Source organism: Rhinolophus ferrumequinum, chromosome 23, assembly GCF_004115265.2.
Source record: "Rhinolophus ferrumequinum isolate MPI-CBG mRhiFer1 chromosome 23, mRhiFer1_v1.p, whole genome shotgun sequence".
In the NCBI taxonomy this organism is placed as follows: domain Eukaryota; kingdom Metazoa; phylum Chordata; class Mammalia; order Chiroptera; family Rhinolophidae; genus Rhinolophus; species Rhinolophus ferrumequinum.
In genome coordinates, this window is record NC_046306.1 from 766,495 (window position 1) to 788,272 (window position 21,778).

The following is a 21,778-nucleotide window of genomic DNA, read 5'->3' on the forward strand; positions in this document are numbered from 1 at the left end:
CAGCACCTTTGCACGTGAGGCCGAGAGCCTGGAAACTGCACTGCTGGCTTTGTCTCCACTAACCTTTTCTCATAATCCCTGTGAGCAAGACCAAAACGGGAGCTGAGGGCATGCGCGAGTGAGTTTACGAGATAAACAGCATGTGGGTGGTGTCAGCCTCTCCGCAGGAAATCTGCATGGAAAATGTGACAGAAGTATCTCCTCATCAGGGATGTGAGGCCCGCCCAGGAATTGTGGCCAAGCTTCTTCCAGAAGCTTCCTGCCCGGGCCCCACCATGCAGAATGTGGCTGCAGGGATAACCAGGCCGTGGCCACGGTGACCCCCAGCCCTGCCCGCACAAGCCTGTCCTCTCAGCTCTTCAGGGCTGCACCATCCCAGGCCACTGGCTCGCAGGCTAGCCGTCACATTCATGTCACAGAAGCAGATGGACAAGGCCCATTAGGCACGAAGCACAGACACTGAAAATCAGCATCTTCCTGCAGCCCTGGGGCCCCCTTGCAGGACGGGACCTAGTGAATGAATGCCCAGTCCCGTCTGTGTCCAAACCATGCTTGCCGCTCCGGTGCAAAAGGGGCGGTGTCCCTCGTGGGACTCTGGCCCTACAGGTCAGGACGCCAAGGCCCTGGGCACAGCCTTCAGCTCTGTAGTTCAGGGGATCCTGCCGACTACGCCAAGTGTCGTGCGGGACACCAGGTGGGGTCTCTGGTCCCACTCCCCACATAAGAACGCAGGACATGGTGAGGCCAAAAAGGAACACCCATGGAGCCATAGGTAGGGAGTCATACCACTATACTCTCACTGGTGACTGGGTTGGAGACACAGGAACCAGGAGCAACACAATTCTCAACCCTCACTGTGCCGCTTGCAGACTCAGCCACCATCTTCTTGCTAGCTCCCCCTTTCTCTTTTTCTTCTCTGCTAGCCTCTTCTCCTAGCCTAGCCACGGCAGTTATATTCATGGCTAATGGCTCACTGGTTACAGCTGACGGCCAACTAGCCACAGCTGCTGGCCATTTGATCACAGTCGATGGCCATTTACTACCTGAGCCAGCACCCTTCTATGTGAGGCCGAGAGCCTGGAAACTGCTTTTTGGGGCTCTGTTCCACAGCTCTCAGAGCATGCCCTCCCAGCCGAGCCCCCCAGGCGTGCGGCCTCTGTGCCCATCAGGCCCCACCCGCCTACCAGGGTTACTTGTTTACTCTCTCTGGTCAGAGCCTGGGAGTGAGAAAGAGGGGGCAGGTGGGGGAAATCCCCTCACTTCCCCTGGGGGGAGGGGCTGGGGCCTGGATGCTGCTGGACAGACACAGGATGTTGTGTAGAGTCCCTGAGGCCAGCCAGAAGGGTGTCCTGTGTTCTGAACCGAGTTCCCAGGGGTCCAGAGGGGAGTGGCAGACAGTGCGGGCATCTTGGCGGGAATAATCCCCTCCCGCAGGAAGCAGAACTACTCAGAGAGCCGCTCAGTGTTCAGGGCGCGGGTCAGCTGCCCATCAATGGGCCTGGTCAGCGCAGCTGTTTTATATCCAGATATCAATTCTCCCACTTCAGGAGTCACTTCCTGGCCAAGCCTTTCTAAGCTTCACCCCCACCACCAGGTGCCATCAGGAAGGCAGCCCTCTTTGCACCACCTGCCCAGGACCTTCTGTGACCTCAGGTGACCTCACGGAGGGCTTCTTAGAGCCAGGACCCCCTCACAGGACACCGCTGCTGAATGGAGTTGGCCCCCCCCGCCGAGGGCATGGTAACAAATGAGGACCCTGGCCGGGCAGGAGATGCGGGGCCATGTAGGAGCTGAAGACCTCACAAACCCATGACAGTGGCAGGCACCTGGGGGTCTCCACAGACCCCCAGGCTTCCTCGGAGCCTGCAGTCACTGCCTGGGGTCCAGCCATTCCCAGAAGGCTGCAGGCACTGCCTGGAGGCCCCCACACATCCCCACCCTCCTTGGGAGCCTGCAGGCATCACCTGCGTTCCAGCCAACAACTCGGTCTGAGCCAAAGCTCTGCCAAGTGAGCCTGCAGGTGAGGAACAAGACCAGGTGCCTCCCGGGCAGTCACTGCCTGCTTGGCTGGTCTGTGCTACTGTGGACTGCCACTGTCAAGTCAAGGACATCCAGAGGCCCTGCCCATCCAGCATGCATGCCACCCTGGCTGCTAATCTGCCTTAAAACCCGGCACCAAGCACCAGGTCAGGGTAGGACATACTGGCATCAGCACTGCTGACAGCCAGGACCCCACAAGGGAGAAAGACCCATGTTTGCAACATCCTCCTGCCCCCACCGCAGAGGAGCCAGGGGCTTTCCCACGCCCCTGACAGACGCATGCGCATACTCAGAGTGGCCCATCCCGCCGGCCCCCCTCCCGCCGGCCGGCCCACCCAGGGGTGCTGAGGGGAGGGTGGGGCTCCACCTGGGAGAGGAGTGGGACGGCAGGTGGTAACACCTGGCACCCTCCATCTCCGGCCTGCTTCCCTCTGTTCCCCAGACCCCCAGGGCAAGGCCCAGGGGTGTCCTCTGACCACAGTCCCCCAAGGAGAGAGGGCTGATAGCCCTTTGTCCCCAGGCCGGTGCCTCGGATGGGCTTGTGCACCCCCCCCCAGCTGGAGGGAACCCATGGTGACAAGGGGCGGCGCCTCCTCCTTTCTCACCCACGAATCCTTGAATTGGAAAGAAGGTCACAGGAATACTTTGTCTTCCTAATCGTTAAGATGTCAGGTTAACTGCGAAGGGGGCGACTTCTAAAAAGAAATGGCAAGGAGGTTAGGCCCAAAGTGTCCCCACCTGAGCAGACACAGGAGCTACCGTGGCAATGGCCAGGCTTGACCAACAGCCAGGTACTGCTGCCCGCAGGGTCCCAGACAGGCTGAGGGCCACAAGGGGCCGGGGCATAACGGTGGACCCGCCCTGTGGACACACCAGCTAATGACTGTCCCCCGCCCGCTGCACTCCACAGAGCGCCGTCTTCCAGCCTTTGGGGGGGTACATGGAGACCCCGATCTGCAGGGCCTACTTACAGCGAGGTCCACCCTCGGTGGCCCAGCTGAGAGGCCAGCCCGCTGCTGCCCTCTGCTGGCCATGCAAGCCCACTGCGCTCCCGGCCGGGGGCGGGGAAAGGGAAGGGACTGTGGGCCATTTGGGACGGGTGTCAAACTCCAGTCAGCATCACCGAGCCAGTTGCCATGGTGACGGGAGGGTGGGGGTGGAGGGGCTGCTGCGAGAGCCTTCTGGAAAGCAGAAAATGTGCTGTCCTCCTGCTGGAACCAAATTCCTCACGCTCTGCCTCCCCGCACAGCCATGTGACCACCCAGGCCTGGAGGTGCAGCAGAAGAGCAGGAGGGGCTGGGTCCCTGATGCCCAGGGCGGCCCCCACCCCAGAGCCCAGTGTGGGACGGTCAGCAGAATGCTCCTGCTCCTGCTGCTGGAGGGCGGTGCTCCCTGACCACTTCCACAGACCACACCCCTCCAGATGGACCTGGAGGATGCGGGCCGCCACCTGGGGTCCCCTGTCCGGTCACAGAGAGGTCGGTGGACTCAGCCAAAAGCTGAGGCTGGGAGGCTGGAGGCCGACAGGGAGCGGGGCCTCGAGGCCACACCCCAAGCTGGGCACCCAACCTCTTCCTGAAGCTGCTTGCACACAACACCACTGGGGAAAGTGACAGTGATTGGGCCTGGACAGAAGTGAGTGGGCTGCAGTGTTTGGAGCCAGGAGCCCAGCACCAGGCCACGCAGCCCCATTAGTACGCAGCTCACAGCCCCGGGGAGGGATGTCACGAGCGTGCACTGGCCCAGGCTGGCAGCCTCTTGGGCATCGCCAGCACCAAATCCACCATCGCCTGGCGCCGGGGGAGCAGCTGAGCTTGAGGCTGGCATCCAGGGGGCCCAGGAAGCCCCTGACCTCGGGTGCCACCCAGAGGGAGGCTCGCAGGGGACTCAGTGTCAGCAGCCCCAGATGTTTCTTCACCAGGAGATGGTGTCTAGTAGCTCTCCACTTGTCACATTACGTAAACAAACAAGAGTTGCTGGTTCTAACTAAAGGTATTTGTGTAAATTAATATTCATAGAATAGAATGATTTGTCTCTGGAGGGATCGTGTTAGAGGCAACGTAGGATATAACTGTGTCATTTGCATATGCAGATATGTCTAATTATTCAAATTCGCAATTAAAGGCTTGTGTGTCAGCAAATGAGACTAATTAGATACACTTACCTATGATAATCAGCTTTTTACAAACAAAATAGATCCCCCTTCGTTTTGCAGGGAAGTGGTAAGGGGGTGCTGGTGGCAGGTGAGGGAAGGGCGGTGGGGGCCACTGCGCCCTCTGCCCCAACTGGCCTCAATGCACTGACCCATCGCTGCACTGTCCTGGCCGCAGAGCCGCGGAGCAAGGCTGACCGAGGCAGGTGTCCTCAGGAGGGAGTGCAAGTCCCGAGATGAGACGGGAAGTCGCAAGCCCTGTGCAGCCTCGGACCAGGGAAGGGGGGGAAGTCCAGAGAGACGCAAAGTCCAGGGAGGCTTCTGTCCATGGAAGGGAAGGCAAGTAGGTCTCCATGGGAAGGGGACGCTGGCCCACGTGGCATCCTGGGTTCTAGAGCCTCGTGCTGGGTGGTGTCACAGACCCTGGCTTTGAGATCTTTCTGGACTCTGGTAATTAAATTATTAGCTGTAAGATGACAAGCTGGCAACATCTCCCTCTCCTCTGACATGCCCAGTCGGTGTCACCTGCATGGAAAATGCCAGAGAGCAAGCACGTGCCACACCATGGCGCCTGCACACAAGACGCAGAAGTGCAGGAAGAGGCCTTTCAAGGGGCCAAGAAAATATGCAGCGTCTGTAATGCTGGGGCCAAAGGCCCCCAGCCCCCTGCTCCAGCCCCACATGTTGGGAGGTGATAGTACAACCCTCGACACCCACCAGCATCATTACAGGGCTGGCTGGGGGCTGCCCGACCCAATTTCAATCACTGTGCACCCCGACCATCTCCTGCTCACACCCCGAGACTCCCACCGAGCACCTCCCCAACTCGAACCCCACGTCCCTGACTCCTGCTCCCACCTCCCTCCCACACCCAGCCACCCCACCACCTGTCTGTCCTCCTGCCTTGTGCCTGCTTTGCACCAGGCCCCGTCTGGGGACGCTGAAGTCCTATGAACACATTAAATGCCCAGAACAGGGCACACTGGGAGTGGGACCTCGCCACCTGCAGGTTCCCAAGAACAGAGAGATGGCACGTCTACACACTTTCCCCTTCCAGACTCCTCTTCATAGTTATCCATTTGGAGCAATGAAAGCCATTATTTGGAAAAGACAACGCTCAGTTTCCTCAGCTGAGCAGTGTTTTAAGCAGCATGTTATCAGGAGGTGTCACACCAAATCATCCACGTGGGTGAGGGAGGCCTGATCGTCAGAATCGTCCTGTCCCAACTCTGGAGGTTTGTCTTTCCTCTGCCCCTTGGGAGGATGGTGGAGAAAAAGCCCAGGTGAGTCCGGGGTCAGGGAGGAGAGTGACCTGCAGGTGGACAGACAGGCAGGGCATGGCCTCCTGGAGCCCATCCCAGGAATCTCACAGCTCGGCCGAGGCTGCTTTGGATGAGATGCTGCCTCAGCACGTACCCCTGGGTTGATGGAAATCTAATTCGGCAGGCAGTCTGGCACCGAATGTCCTAGTGTCCCCAGCGCTCAAGGGATGTGAGTGTCTCTTCTCTGCTGTGGCTCCCAGGCCCACGCAGGCTTGCACAGTTGTTGCCTTCCAAGCCAACCTGTAGTTGTGTCAAAGATGACGCCTATCAGAAACCCGGATGGTTTCCACAACCTCTGTCAACCTGGCTGGATTATGAAAGGCTCTTAAATTTCTCCAACAGTTAAAGAGAAGGACATGAGTGCCAACCCACAGCCCTCCCCGTCCCCATGCCAATCAGCCGTGGGCCAAACACCTTTGTGACACAAGGGCTTCCTGCCTGCACACACGTGTCATGTGCAGGCACACTCACATACAGACACACGTGTACACCACACCACTCTCAGTTCACGGGTTCTATAACCCCTCCCAGGTAGGACCTCTTGACTGAGGTGTGCATCTCCAACCTGGACACTGGATCTCGTGGCCCTCCCCGTCCTAGGACATTGCCCTGCAGCTGTCCCCTCAATGTTCCACCTCCCAGGGACTCTCACATCAGCCAGACCCCCATTGCAGATGGCCTCGCCCTGCCTGCACCGCTCCACCGCAGCCCTGGTGGGGCTCCTGATGGGAGGCGTCCATGGTCAGGAGCACAAACTGTGGGCCCAGGGCCTGGGCTAGAGTTCTGGCCTCTGCAGCTTGAACCAGGTGACCTCAGGGTAGTTATGAGAAACAATCATTGGGTGGTTTCTTCATCTTAAAACAGGGGCAGTAAGATTAGTGCTCTTAGAGCACTTTGTTTTGTGCCCTGGTCTGTGATGGTGATGATGGTGATGAAGATGATGGTGATGAAGAAGGTGATGGTGATGGTGGTGATGAAGGTGATGGTGATGATGAAGGTGGTGGTGATGAAGGTGAAGGTGATGGTGGTGATGGCAGTGACACCCTCAATCAGGGGCCGTTCAAATGCTCTGTGTCGTGTTGTAGCAGCTCGAGGCTGGAAGGGCTGGAGGCTGAGTAAGGTCAGCCACATGGGCTTCATGCCAACACCACCGCGCCCCACAGAACCCCGGACACCAGGCTCACTCGGGAGCTCCCCTGTCAGCCACACAGGTGTGTGTTCAAACACCACTCCTGGGAGGGATCATACAGATCCACAAGGAGACCTCCTGGAGACGCACAGCAGGAAGAGGAAGAAGGGAAGAGAGAGGTACTGACTCGGCAGAGAATGGAGACATGAACGGGGCATGGGAATTAAGTTTGCAGATGAGATTGGAATAGAAGAGATTGGAGAAGGACTCGCAGCTCAGAGAAATCCCATCCTAAGCTCTGCTCCTGGTGGGTGAGGTATCGCCAGTGAGCATGGCCTCAGAGCAGCACCGGGGAGCTGGGGTCGTCTGCCTGCCGCCAGGCCCGGGGACCTCTCATGGGCCACACGCATCCCTAGCAGTTTCCCTCCGGGATCCAAGCCTTGCAACCAACTGAGTTAATATGTTACCCCTCAATAGTTAATTATTTTGTTACTTTCTGACACTGCAATCACAGATTTTTATGTTTTGATGCTAAATTTAGTAAAACTTTAGGGCAATTAAATAATTACCTGTAAGATGACAAGCTGGCAACATCTCCTGCTCCTCTGACATGCCCAGTCGGTGTCACCTGCATGGAAAATGCCAGAGAGCAAGCACGTGCCACACCACATGCCTGCACCACGAGACGCGCCCCAGTGGCCTGGCCCAGCCGCTGTCCTTCCCTCCGGATCGATGGTCCTCGTCATCGCACTTGTCTTGGGATCAGGCCCTTGTGTTGGCATCAGGGCCTGGCAGTGCTATGCCCAGCACAGGAAAAGCAGAGCCTGACAGGAACTGAGCTTCCAGCACCCTCACTGCTGCATCGCTGCTGGGAGAGAAGTGGGGTGACTGGTGTTCAAATTGGACACCTGCCTCTACAGAGCTTCCACGGGCAAAGCAAACGCATTTGCCCCCACGGTGGCTCAGATGGGACAGAACCCAGGAGCAGTTTAGGTGTGAGACGAGGGGATGCCTGCGTCCGCAGGTCTGATGTTATTCCTCCTCCTCACCCCTTGTCCCCCAAAATTCAATGGCTCTGAGCACCAATTACACATGTGTGTGGTGCCTCTGGAGTCTGTGGCTATCGGAGGCGGCGTTCGGTTTCTAGGTTAACATGGCACACAGAAATATTTAGGAACTGAATGTTCAAGCGAGCAGTATTTATAGAGCGCCTACACCATCGGTGGCCTCATTTCTCCCCAGGGGAATTCCCACCAGGACAGTGTTGAGCGTGATACTGTTTCTTTTTATTCCAGGGCGTGGGTGTTGGTGTATGGGCTCACTTGTGCAGCCGCAAGCGTGGGACCCTGATCTGCTGTGGGTGTGCCCACCAGGCTTAGGGGACCACAGCTGAGCTTTGTGTCCACTTAGGGCCCCTTGCTTAAATGTGTGCATCTTTACCCAAGACGTGTTCAACACCCCGCGTTTGAGAAGGCGAGAGCTCCTCTGTGAGGTGGCGAAAGGCCAGGCCTCGCCCAGCAGCCGTCAGCACCACGGACAGCATATGAGAGACCACAACTCATCCTAGCTGAGCCTGAGTCAGCTGTGACCGTCCTCCAGGGATGGGGTTGACCCTCGATTAGGAGAAATTGCCCTTATTCTTGGTGTCAGACAGTCCCTAGGCTTGGCTCATAGCTAGTGGCAGGCCTCCTGCCACCACAGTGTCCTGAGCCCAGGTGGGAGCCAGCGCTTGACGTCCTGGCAGGCAAATGGCTCCAGGTAGACCAGGCAGGCAGCCCAGGTCCCTCACTCAGTGAGCTGTGACTGGCCCAAGACCTGGCCCAAAGGTGAGTTGCGTGGTCTGAAGCTCAGCCTTCCATCTTGGCAATGAGAGAGGCAGTATCATTATTCATTAAGTGACCTTGGGGGCACCAGTGCTGGGCCAGCTCCAGAAACCAGCTCACCCTCCCCTTGCCTGAGAAGGGGCCCTGGGCGTGCACGGTCCTGAGTCTCCCAGAGCTGGCGGACAAAATGTGCCCATGGGGTTAGCCGTTGCCATGACGGGGCCGGGGACGAGGACCAAGCTGCACTCCTCCTCCCTTCTCATCCTGCAATGACCCCTCAGCCTGCTGTGACAGCCCTTCCCAGAGCTCGGACTGAAAGGCTGTACAACGCCTGGCCTCTGCGTCTCTCTGACCCTCTCTGTCTGTCTGTGTTTTCCTGCACAGCCAGTCTCTGGTGGTCCCTTCTCTGTCCTGGAAGCAAAAACAACTGTTCGTGAACTTTTAGACAATGAAAATCCACCAGGAAAACCCACAGAGGAGACGAGGAGAGGACTGTGGGAAGTCTAGGAGAACAGAGGAGACGCCTCCCCAGGAATTCTCAGATGATAAAGAGATACCCAGGCCTCCTAATCCACCCCAAAAGGAAGCCACAAATGCCCCTTTGGACATGTGGGGGGCAGGTGAGGCTTGTGGCCACAATCGTGGTGACACTGGCATCGGCCGGGCCCAGTTGGGAGAACAGAGCCCACGCCTGAGTGTTTAATCCAGGGCACCAGTATCAGAGGAGTTAGAAGAGCTGCAAAGCAAAGCAAAGCAAAGCAGGAGGGGGGAGCCACAGGAAGCCAGGCCCCCGAGGGCTGAGGGCCAGGAAAATGGGCCCAATGATGAACGAGCCTACTCCAGGTGACCTCTCGGCTTCTCAGACCCAATAGTCCCATGGGCAGGGGCTCCTGGAGGGGGACATGCCTGGCTCAAGGTGCTTAACTCAGGAGAGGCTGCCAGAGTAGACGGCTGGGGCTGAGGGACGTGGAGGGAGGGAGGGGTGCACCATGGTGAGCAGGCACATCCTGGCCTGTTCCCTCTGTGTCCCATCCGCCCACTGCCCTCCCCATCCGGAGGATTAAATGTCAGCAGGTGTCCTGCAGCTGTGGGGCCAGAGCCCAGGTAATCGCTGCCACCTCCCCCTTGGCTTTCCTAGGCCAGGGCTGGATGGCAGATTGGGGCCACAGCCCAGACCCCCAGTCCAGTGCTCCTTCCATGCACCACGCAGCCCCCCAAGCCTCCGACAGGCCCACGCAGGGCACCTGCATTTCCGTCTGCAGCCCTGATTCAGCTGTGACCTGGGCTGCCCCCAGCACAGCTGCTTGCTGGACACTTGGAGGTTTCGCCTTAAAAGGACAAAGGGAGCGAGGAATGGAAGGTGGAGCTGTCCCTTTGCTGGGACGCCTGCACTTCACTGAGGCATGGCGGTTTATTTTCTCCCCTCACTGGTCCGGACCATGAAATAGTTTTTTCCTCATTGCGCCTCTGCGTTGAAGCAGCCTCTGACCAGCTCCCCACAGGACCACAGAGGAAACCGTCAATAAGCTCAAAAAGGGACAAGAGAGAGCTTCTGTGGCAAGTTTGTGCCATCCAGTCAGCCCCACGCATGAAGAGCTCATGGAATGCGGCCCTTTGGGGTGCCATGTCCAGCAGGCATGTGATGGATGGAATCTGACCACATCCTGTGGCCCTGTGGTCCAGCCCAGGCGGCCAGGGGCAGGGCAGGTGCACGTGTGGGCAGGTGTGCAAGCCTGGGCCTGCAGAGCGAGACTCAAAAGGTTGGGGGCACATACAGTTTCCACCAGAACTGATGGGAATTGTCACAGGCAAAGAGACCCAGACATGGGGCTCCCGCTCAGCGTCTCCCTCTGTTCATAGTAAAGAGACACTCTTCTGTTGAATTTATTCTGGGAATTGAGCTTCTTAAAAATGCAGACGTCACCTTTAAGAGGAGGGCATCCGATGCCCTGGGAACAGGGCAGGTGTCATTTCTTCGGCGGGCCCCACCCCACCCTCCCCCAGCCCAGGACAAGGCTGGAAGGAGTCAGCTCAGGCCTGGCCAGCCCTGCCTGGCCCCTGCACCTGGATACCAAGCTCTGCTGCCTAACCCCGCACCCAGCGGGCAGCGGAGGCCCTTGGAAGAGGGGCACCCTGAGTGGAGCCCCTGGGGGAGAAGCTTCGGGAGGTGTGGGGTGCGAGCTGCATGTTGATGTCTCTGTCCTGACCCCCACACGCTGTGGTGTGGGCCATGACATGGGCCAGGGAAAGGACGGTGGCCGTGGCTCAGCCAGGCCGGGCAAGGGGTTTCCAGAGTTGGGAGGAAGGAGAGTGCAGGGGCCACCTGACTCCTTCCCCATCAGAGGACTTTGTTACAAGAAGAGGAAGGAGAAGAAAAATGAAAATTCTGCTGTCAGTAACGTTGCACTTGAATTTCATGCCATGTTGGGGCAACCAGGTGGGTGGAGCCCTGGAAAGTGGGTGCACGTGGGGCTGTGGGGCAACTGCTACAGCCAGTGCCTTACCAACAACCAAACATCGTGCCTCCCCAACCTCCACATGCTTCTTTCCTGAAAGGGAAAGGGGGACCCCAGTGGGGAGTGGCACGCTCCTGGGGCGAATCATGAAATTAGCGGAAGAACATGACGTGCTCCCCACAGAAATGACCCTTCTGCCTCAAAGGGAAAGGCAGGATTGATGACGGTGTCAATTAGCCTGCCAGGCAGTAGCTGCATAAATTACCATCTTAATAAGCTGACTGCATAAATTACCATATTAATAAGCTGACTCTCAGGAGGACCAGCCCTGGATTCTTCATCCCTGGGTGGAGATCGGGGCCTGACTGAGTCTGTGGGTTTGATTTTAGGTGAAAATGTTGAGACTGCTCAAAAGGCATGCTGTCCACACACGTGTTGTGCGTCCCACTTACACGAAAGGTCCCAACCAGGCCAATCCAGATACAGAAAGTGGACTGGTGTGTGCCAGGGGCTGGGGACGGGGAGTGACTGCTAACGGAAGTGCGTCTCCTTTGGGGCCATGAGAACATTCTGGAATAGACAGGTGATGGCTGCACAGTGTGTGGACGTGCTAAACGGGGCTGATTGTGTGCTTTAAAGGGGGTGACTGCACCATATCTGAATGATATCTCAGTAAAGCTGGCAGTACACACACACCACGCGGTGCAGTGGCCTGAAGGCAAGGGCTCCCCACGGCATCGTCCCACCAAGTGGACTCGTGGGCGTCTGTGCTCCACCTGGACTGAAGCCTGCGTGGGTGGCTGGATTTTTTTCCCATTCTGTGAAAGATTCCATAGACATTACCGCTTGGAAGGCAGCTGACCAGGAAGCGCCAACAAAGACCTGTCCGTGCCCAAACCTGAAGCAGGCCCCTTGGAACGCCCTTTGGAGCGGACTGCAACGCCCAGGCTTCCGGACCCTGGAGAGTCCAGTTCCAGCCGGAACCTGCAAAGCCAGCACCGTGGCAGGGGACTGGGCCGGCACTCCATGACCTGTGTGCTCTGAGGCTTCCTGGCTTCATGCTTCGTTTTTGCACAAGGGGCCTGCATTTATATTTTGCACTGGGCCCCGCAAATTCTGAGACTGTCCTTCCTCCCCCGTTGGGGTGACTAAGGCCAGGCTCACTGCCAGCTTTCTGGGGCCCGTGCTCTTACTAATGGCAGCGTTAAATCTCTCACTGGCTGAACTTCTAGCTACAGGCAAATGGGGGCTTTCTTCCCATGGGACGCCCAGAGGGGCTCTGCCCACTAATGACACGTGATGACAGCGTCCCAGCAGCGAGGGACACCAGAGCCCCTGTGGGTCAGCAGCCCCACAACCATGTCTGTCCTGTCGGGAGAGGCTGTGTGTGTGTGTGTGTGTGAAGTGGCAGCCTTTGCACTAATTAACATCTCTATGCTGCACTAACTTTCACATCGTTCTGGAGCACATCTTATGCGGAAAATGTGAAATAATTCTGATCGCCCACGCTGTTTTTTGTTTGTCTTCTTTTTTCTTTTCTTTTCCATCCATCCATCCCCCCCCCCCCCCCCCCCGTTTTTAAAACGCAGATTGGCCTAATTTTGAAACTTTAAAAACTCGGCTGTAAGTGTCTTCTATGACCTCCAGGTGGCGCCACCGCGGTGAGCTGCCCTGGCCTGGGCACCCAAGAGGGCGGGCTCTACCATCTACCCCGAGGAAGTTTTCGGGCGTCTAGTGCACACGAACGCCCTGGTTTTCTCAGTCGCGGCTGTCCTTTCCCTCCTAACTCAGCAGAACTTGGGTGGACAGTAAAAGCGTTTGTCTAGTTCACGCTGCCCCTTTCACCAGGAGGGACCTGGGGAAGAGGCAGTCATAACGGAAACGTCCCGCGGGCGGGCTGGACTGGGGCTAAAGGGAGTGGCGTTGAGTCCTGGGGCTCAGCCCAACCCCGTCCCCAAGGAGGCGCAGCGAGGGGGTAGTGCCAGGCGCTGGAGACCGGAAGTTACAGGAGCTGCAGGCCCGCGCAAACCCTGGCGAGCACCAGAGAGAGGTCCTGCTCTGACCTCACAGAGGGAGATGGAAAGGAGAGCCTTGGGGGTGAAGAGAGTGCTAGCAGCTCACGGAATCAATGTGCCCACTGGGCCCTCGTGTGGGCCATGGCATCTGACTGTCGCAGGCCAGACCGCAGCAGAAGGGTGGGCCACACGCAGGAACCACGGTGCACGGCAGAGTAGCTTCCAGGGAGGCTACAAGAGAACCCTTGGGGAAGAACCACGTCCGAGGGTGAGCCCTTGGTGGGAGTCCCACCCGTGGGGGCTGTTGTCAGACCGCATGGGTTACCAAGACATCTCATTTACAGGTTCAGAAACTGAGGCTCAGGGAGGCTGACCCAAAGTCATACAGAGCTGCCCTGCGCGAAACAGTTAAGGGGGCCAGAGGCGGCGAAACCTGCACCAAGGCGGTTATCTGCTTTATCAGCTGGACCTCCAGGCTGGGTCCCAAAGGTCACGCATACGGAGGAGAACAGAACCCCAGGACAGGAAATTCAATGATTGGCATGGCAGGTTCCTCCACTCCCCGACCAGGCAGACACCGGGCACCTGAGAAGCGCCCCCGCCCCTATGCCCGCTGCTGATCAGGACCCGGAGGGCCTGAGAATGTGCATTTTAAGTAGGCAGCTCTACAACCAACAGCAGGTCCGCCCGTGGAACGTAATCTCCCAGACGGCCAGCAGGTGGCGACGTCTGACCAAAAACGATTTGTACTGGTTCTCCTACACTGGACCGCGGCCCCCACCTGCAGGTGGGCCTTCCAGGGAGGCTGTTTCATGATCCCCCACTCCAGACGCAGGCCAGCCCCCACACCCACCCCTGCCTCCAGCCCTTCCCTGGGCTGTTGAAGGTTTTTGGTTACCTGGCCATTTGGAAACCGGCCCAGAGCCTTCGCTCCTTGGCCAGGGGTTTAGACATCCAAGGCCCAGGTTCACCCGAGATCGACGACGCAAGGATCCCTGGGCTGGAACCCACACATCGGCTGTAATTTAATCTCCGCAGGTGATGCTGACCTGCGGCCATGGTCAGCGCTCTGCTCCAGGCCTTGTCTTGAAAGCCAACCTTATCGAGTCTGTGGTTTCAACTCGGCCCCACCTAACGTTTCCACTTCCCCACAGAGGCCTGCGGGACTGGGAGGCATCCCTGGGAGGTTCAAATGCCCCCACGATTAGTCCCCAGCGTGCCCTCCTCCTCAACCCTAGCCCCCCCAGGAGCCCCGCCCCTCCGCAGAAGGTCATCCGACCCAGCACCCCACTCCAAGCCCCCCCCCCCCCCGCTAGCCCCCACTGCTCATTCATCCTCAGGGCACCTGTGGAGTTGGCCCATCTCTCCCCATGTTCCCTTTCACAACTCCCCCCACCCCAGCTCGGCTAGGCCTATAGGGACGCCCAAGGGGAAGTGCCCCCAAGCCCCTGTCCACAGCCTGGACAGCGCTTCCCCGAGCATTCAGGGAGTGCAGCTGCTTTTCCATCAACTCGTCCCGGCAGCCCACCACGTCTGGGCCCTTGCTGCCCCTACAGTGTGCCACCCCCGTTCTGACAGCCTGTAGGTCCCGGCCCCCAAAGTGCTCCCCACCTCAGCCCCTTACCTTGATCCCTTCTCACCCTGGAGAATACTCCAGGCTTTCCCGGTCACTCTGCCTGTGCCATCCCAGGAGGCAGTCCAGGGGCCCCTCCTGGAGACAGCTTCACCCAGACCCTTCTCATCTTTGCCAAAGATGAGCCCACCTGCACTCGGGGCCAGGTGGGTGAGGACTGCCCTCCTGAGGGTGCAAACGGCTGTCCACGAGGCCACCAGCGCAGGCAGCCGAGCTAGCCCGCGGTTCTTCCCGCCCGCTCGCTGGGGTCTGCTCAGGGCCAGGAGCAAGGAGGATCTGGTGTTTCCCGGGGTGGCACCTGTCTCACGCGTTTGTGCCTGTTTCCTCCAACACTCACACCAGCATGGAAGCCCTGGAGAGCCAGCATCCCAATCACAGCTGGATATCCAGAACTTTCGGGAGAGCGCTGGACTCCTAGCCATTCACTCCACAAAAGTGAGGGCAACCACTCACCCTCCCCAAGCACCCACCCGACAACACACGGGTGGTCTGTTCTTCCTCTCCCTGGTGAACCTGGAGAAGAGGTTCAGCGCCTCTGTCCACAGAGTGCCAGGGGCGTGCCGTTTGCCCCTCCAGCTACCGGCTGTGTAGCGGATTGGTGAGGGCGCCCACCAGGGGCTGCAGGCCCAAGACCCGGGAGGTGGGCCTGGGGCGTGCGTTCCGCATCTGCGCTGGCCTCCGCGGGTCAGTGTACGTGGTGTGTTGCGCGTTGCCTGCCCGGACTCCTGAGCGACGCTGGAGGCGGCTCCTGCGAGAAGGACCCAGGTCCAGACCGACAGAGGCGGGTGTCCACGTGGGCCGATAGCTTTTGTGGTAACAACCGGGGTGGGGGGAGGTGCGGGGCTTGGCAGGGGGCAGCAGGGGCGTTACCGAGAAGCAGGTAAAGCGCCCCTGGGTCCAAAAGCCCCAACACCATCTCCATCCGCATTTCCAGCTCGCTCCATCCCTGCGCTCCCCCTACCTCTGGCCGTCGGTCTACGCATCCGGTGGAGTCCAGCTCCGGGAACAGTCGGTCACCAGGTCCGCTCTGATTGGACAACGCGAAGGCCCAGCGGCGTCTCCGCACCTTAAAACAGTGGCGAGGCGGGCAGGCGCTGGAGCCCGCCCCGGGCCCAGCCCCGTGCGCCGCAGGGAGGTGGGGGGAAGAGGGGAAGGAGAGGAGGCGATCGGGAGGCGGGGCCGAGGCGGGCCTGAGAGGCCGGCGTAGGGAGGCTCAGGGACCGACAGACTGCCAGCCCGACGCGAGGAGCCGGGAGCAGCACCGAGGCGGCGCCAGCGGGGGGCTCGGCGGGCCTCGGGGGCGGCGTGGGCCCGGACGCATGACCGCGCGCCCGCCCGGCGAGCCCTCGGGCCACGGCGGCGCAGCCATGGCCGAGCTCAAGTCACTGTCTGGGGACGCGTACCTGGCGCTGAGCCACCGTTACGCGGCGGCGGGCCTCGCCTTCGGGGCGGCACGGGGGCCCGAGGCGGCCCGCGGCTACGGCGCGCCGGACCTGGGCGGCGATCTCCCCGCGGCGCCCGCGCCCCGCACCCCGGCCGCGGCGGCCGAGAGCAGCGGCGAGCAGAGCGGCGATGAGGACGACGCCTTCGAGCAGCGGCGCCGGCGCGGGCCGGGGAGCGCGGCGGACGGGCGGCGGCGGCCCCGGGAGCAGCGCTCGCTGCGGCTGAGTATCAACGCGCGCGAGCGGCGGCGCATGCACGACCTGAACGACGCGCTGGACGGGCTGCGCGCCGTCATTCCCTACGCGCACAGCCCGTCGGTGCGCAAGCTCTCCAAGATTGCCACGCTGCTGCTCGCCAAGAACTACATCCTAATGCAGGCGCAGGCCCTGGACGAGATGCGGCGCCTGGTGGCCTACCTGAACCAGGGCCAGGGCCTGGCCGCGCCCGTGGCCGCCGCGCCCTTGACGCCCTTCAGTCAGGCCGCGGTGTACCCCTTCTCTGCTGGCGCCGCGCTGCCCTGCCCTGACAAGTGCGCCGCCTTCTCCGGGACGCCCTCAGCGCTTTGCAAACACTGTAACGAGAAGCCGTAGGGGCCCCAGGCCGCTCCCTCCTTCCGAACGCGCCCTCCATTTACCATTGTCCCCACGACTGTGTCATCCCGCCCACGGGGAGAAGGTGGCCCGACCGCGCTTCCAGCCCCTGCGGAACAGCTTGGGGCGGTCTGAGCACGAGGTTGAGCCAGAGAGCGGGTCCTGGAACCCACACCCGGGAGTCCGAAGCTCCCATTGGGCACCCTCCCAACGCCCCAGCCATCGAGCCTGGGGACGGGGACGGGGTGACCAACAGTGCTCGTCTGGGCACCGCTGCTCACCCTCAAAACCAGCGGGAGCGAGGACTGGCGCGACCCTGCCTGGCACCAGCCCCGGGCTCGCGGAGCACAGGGACAGAGTATGCGGCTTAGCAGGTTGTGGTCTTCTTCGCGCTGGGATGCCTCTCTGCTGCCCCCCCGCCCCGCCCCGCCCCCCGCCGCTGTCTGCCGCTCTTGCCAAACTGCAAGGCCACGCTCTGGGCGGGCGTGATTCCGAGGATAGGAGGCTCCCGGCACCCCCGCCTCTGCCGGCTCCACGACTCTGCGCCCAGCAACTGATCCGCCCCGTGCGCCCCCCGCTTGGCCCCGCAACTGTCGTTTGCAAAGGAGCTGGACTGAGGACTCCGGAAGTCCACGGGCGTGGCTTTTCGGCTTTCCCAAGTCTGAATTTATGTTTATTTTCTTGCCTGACTAGAGGTGCTAACCCCTAGGGGTGAGTGGACGAAGACGCTGGCTGGCTCCAAGTCTGAGGAATTTGTCCCTAAACAAACCTGGACTCCCCAGCCATCACCGCCCCCGCCGGAACGTCCCGCCTAGGCGGGGCCCTGGTGGAGTTGGTGGGAGACACTCGCACGCCCTCTCCTTAAAGGCGGCTGCATGGAGGAGGGGTCCCCACAGCCTGCGCCCCCACTTGGCTCTGGGGTGTCAAGGGAAGGCCCGGTCTAGCCCTGGTGACGGCAAAGCCCCTCCCCACCCCGCGCACGTTTCCGGGGTGGAGGCCGAGCCACGGGTGAGTACGCTGCTGGGCGCTGGGTGCCCTGACCCGTGCGAATGGCGATGGGGTCTGTCTCTTTTGTGTTGGCGCCCGGCTCAGAATTCTGCCACCATCCGGGGTCCACGCGCCGCCCACAGCCGGGGTCCGCGCCACTTCGCTCCCCAGCAGCTCTGCTACAATATCCGGCTTTATTAACCCAATTTCCTCGGCTGTCTTTAATGCTATGCTAATGGGGAGAGGACCGCCGCCCTACAAAGCGGCCTGTCTATAGCGTTTAACTTTAATTAATACATTTCAAAAGGCCCTTTTGTATTTGCAAAATGAAGTGTGTGATTAAGTCTTATTCATAAAGACATATGCTTAATACTGGTTTCTGCTAATTTCCATTTTCGTTTTGTCATTGTTTTTTTCCCCTAACAGTCTAGTTTATCAGTTTTGCACATTCAAAGAGCTGAGTGTTGGAAACTGCGTTTCAAATATCCTCTTAATTGAGGACAGGACAACCTCAAAGGTCATTCACCTTGGGGGTCATTTCAAAGGGATGCTAATCAACTTTGCAAATTACTTATAATCCGAAGTAACCGAGTTACTTCTGGTTAAAACCACACCTGTTCAGTGCGTCGTTTGTATTCAGAATAAAGTATTTGTTTTCAACTTATTTATTTAAATAATATGATTAAATTTTAATATCAAATGAAATAGTGTTCACTTGTGACTGACTCCTAATTTCCGTTTTCAGATCGTTGTGTCAGCTTGGGCCACACGCCCCTAAGTCAGTGTTTAAAACGTCTCTGCGATCTGTAAACAGCCAGTCAGCAAATATATGAAATAATCAGAAAAAGGTGAAGGAAAAAAATCTCCCTGCCTCTTCTTGGGTGAAAAATAAATTTTAAAAGAACGATTTAACTAATCATAAACCATTTTAATAACTTCCTCTAAGTAAAAGTTAAATTAAATTTTTTTTAATTGCAAAGCTGTTTATCTCCTGTTCCCCCAATGGCAGTGTGCTTTGCACTGGGGTTGCGTGGATAGTTATTCAAAGTGAAATTAGGCAGGTCTCAACAATCAGGTGCCACTAATCAAGCAAGCTGGTCCATCAAAATAAACGCACTTGGCCTCACAAGTCTGCACAGCAGGCTCCCCATTCTAAGCAGCCCAGACACAGGAGAGCTTCCCCAGCAAGAAGGCCTGACCCTCCACCTCCGGTGTACCCAGAATACCACCCCCCAGAGGTGCCTGTTTCAAGCCCAGGCTCTGGAACCTCTGCTGGGGGCTCTGGCTGCTGCCTGCGCGCTCCGCTCGAGGGTTGCGCTCCAGCAGGCTGGCAGGATTTGCCGTGGGGTCAGTGTGAAAGGAAGCACCACACACCGCCCACCCGAGCTCAAATGGCTCCAACAATGCAGGAGGAATGACAGGAAAGAGCTTTGTGGGATTTGAAAAGCCTTTCCAAGGCACTCATTGTGCAGATCTGTCTTAGGTAAGGCAGACATCTGCTGTGCTGAAGTTCGGGACGTGATCCCAGGACCGGGACAGAGATATTGACAACAGCCCTTTAAACCAGAGCTACCCTCCCCTACAAAAAGAGTGCCGGCCATGTGTGGGATTTTACATTTCCGAGTGACAGGTGAAATTAATTTTCATGATAACTTTTATTTATCCCAAATACTATGCAAAATATTATCGTTTCATCATGTAATCAGCATTTTTAAGTTATTAGGAAGACCTTTTACATTTTTTGTACTAAGTCTCCCAAATCCCACGTGTCTTGCACTTGGAGCAGCCTGTTGCCGGTGCTCAGCGGTCACATGTGCCCTGTGGTCACCACAGTGGGCATCACAGCTCTAGACTGTGAAAATGCAAAACATATGAAGTGCCTTTGTTTCCTTTGTTTTAATAAGAATTGATTATAGAATAAATTCTAGAGCTAGAAAAGCAGGAAATGTCCTGTGCCTGTTACTCTTTAAATCCTGGCTCACCAATCTAGCCGGGGCCAGGGCAGGCAGAAGAGCCATCGTCCAAGCAGTGGTGGCTGTCTGTCTCCCTGTATGTCGCCAGTGCCACGTGCTGGCCAGCCACTCCCAAACCTGGGCGGCCAGCGTAGGACAACCCTGGGTCCTTCCCATCCTGGCCAAGGGGTTGTCTAGAAGCCAACACAGCCTTTTCCCTCTATTAACCACACGAATGAAGGGTCCAGGCACCTTGGCTGCCGCTTGAGCAACTTGCAGACTAAGTCTCACTCAAGCCCAGGTTATAAGACCATGAAGCCCAGCTTCAAGGGGTCCCTTGCTGAGTCAGGAGAGGCCAGTAGCCTGGCCAGGGTCCTGCATCCTGTCTCCACTCACTGACCAGGTGCTCACACGCCTGCTTTCCCCAGGTCACACCCCTGGGGAGAGCTTGCCAAGTGGAAATAGGGGATTCACAGATTACTAAACAAGGTGGGGCGTCTGTGGTTAAGGTAACGATTAAGCACCCCAGGACAGACACGGCTGCCCTTTCTTCCTTTCTTTAAAACAACCCACTGCAGACGTATCTTTCCCACACCTCTGGGGGTCTTGATGCCCTGTGACAGTAACTAAAGCACGGCAGCCCCTTAACTTGCTGCCCTGTCTAGTCAAAACCAAACTGTTTGCTAAAGTTTTCCCATCTGCTTGCTGAGGCACATGGTACCCAAATACTCAACACCCAGGGATCTTTGTTTCCCCCGGTTAGGAAATACGCTTCTCCAAAACAGTATCCCTGATTTTCTGTAATAGAGTTTGGCATCCAAACTCCTAATGCAGAACTCTACCCAAACCTAGCTCTGCCCCTCCCCCAAGGGGTAGGGGTTCCCTAGCACCATGACCCCGTGTAGCCTGCCCACATAGGTCTTCAGCAGACTCATGGACCAGCCATGTTGCTTCCCACTGTTTTATCTTGTGGATTTCATCCCCAAGACAAGGATTTCTCTTCACTGACACAGATAGCTTTAGAATCCTTGGAGCTTTGTTTTGCCTTATGAGGAAGCTAATGAGGGTCCCCGTCAGTGCACACACCTGCTTGTCCCAACACACACGTCTCCTTCCCCTGCAGAGTGGGGACATTAAAAGAAGAGGCACCTCCTGATAAAGGACAAATGCTGTTTTCCTAAAAGGGTGGGTGAGATGCACAACCAGCCTCGTCTCACCTTGGCCTGCTGAGGGAACTCTGGCTGGAGCAGCAGAGCAGAGGCCCCCGAGCCCTGGTTAATCCGGCAGAGTGATTACAGCAATTTCTCCTGTGAATTTGCTTGTGGTCTGTTTTTAGTCTTTAATCGCTTTTGGCATCCCATTTGAAGGGATGGGAATAGAGGGATTTACAATGTATTAAATCATTTCTTCAGCAATTACCTCTATGGACTGGTAACTCTGGATATTATGTTACAATTCCCCAACAAAAGTCTGCTCTTAAAATTAGATAGTTGATACACATTTGCAAACTTAACCCCAAAGGGGAGAAACCCGTTTTCCCATAAATGCAGAAAGGCTCAACTAATTAGCAAAGTTACCTTTGATTCCAGTATTCTCCCTGTTTTAAGAAGTGGTTTATGCTGGTGTTTTCCCATGCAGTGCCCAAGGCATATGTATTCATATAAACAGATGAAAACTGTTTTGAAGTGCAGCTCTCTGTGTAGGAGGACAGTCGGGATTGCTCTGGAGGTTAATGTGAAGGGGTAGCCTTGTGAAAGCACGCGTGGAAGAGGTCTCTGAATACACCGAGGTTTCCCTTCTCGGTTCATGGAATCACCCAGCTGCTGCCTCGTCAGGATGCAAAGGGAGCTGCTTTGCGGCTCTAGCGGCCCCCATCTGCATTTCCGGGAGGCACAGCCATCAGAATACAACACAGAGCCAGCTGTGTGGGACCTGGCCAGTGGCCTCTGTCCCCTACAGCACTCAGGGCCTCCTGGGGTGCCCACCAACATACTGGGTCCTAGCTGGAGGCTCTCACAGACAGCCTGCCGGCGCGGTAGGCACAGCCAGCCTAGTTTCGCCTCCAAGCCCCGTCTTGTCTGAAGAGTTGAGCCCACAGTCAGTTGCTCTCCAGGGACCCTGATTCGGCGTGACAGGAGCCCCACCTCCCCAGGCCCACGTGGGTGGCCCTTGCTGCCCAAATGAGACCACGGACAGTCTAGGAACTCGGTTCCAAACCCTGAGACACGAATGGGAC

The 21,778-nt window shown here is 57.9% G+C and overlaps 1 protein-coding gene across 1 annotated transcript; it reads left to right on the plus strand.

The window, feature by feature from the left end:
- The first annotated feature begins 15,787 nt into the window (after positions 1 to 15,787).
- On the plus strand, positions 15,788 to 16,629 carry BHLHE23 (basic helix-loop-helix family member e23). Its single transcript, XM_033094381.1, has one exon. It carries the CDS (start codon positions 15,890 to 15,892, stop codon positions 16,601 to 16,603), a length of 714 nt encoding a protein of 237 aa, XP_032950272.1. The 5' UTR covers positions 15,788 to 15,889; the 3' UTR covers positions 16,604 to 16,629.
- The last annotated feature ends 5,149 nt before the right edge of the window (positions 16,630 to 21,778 follow it).

Bases quoted from the DNA above. Each gene is read 5' to 3' on its own strand.
- BHLHE23 (XM_033094381.1), top strand. From the start codon at position 15,890: ATGACCGCGCGCCCGCCCGGCGAGCCCTCGGGCCACGGCGGCGCAGCC.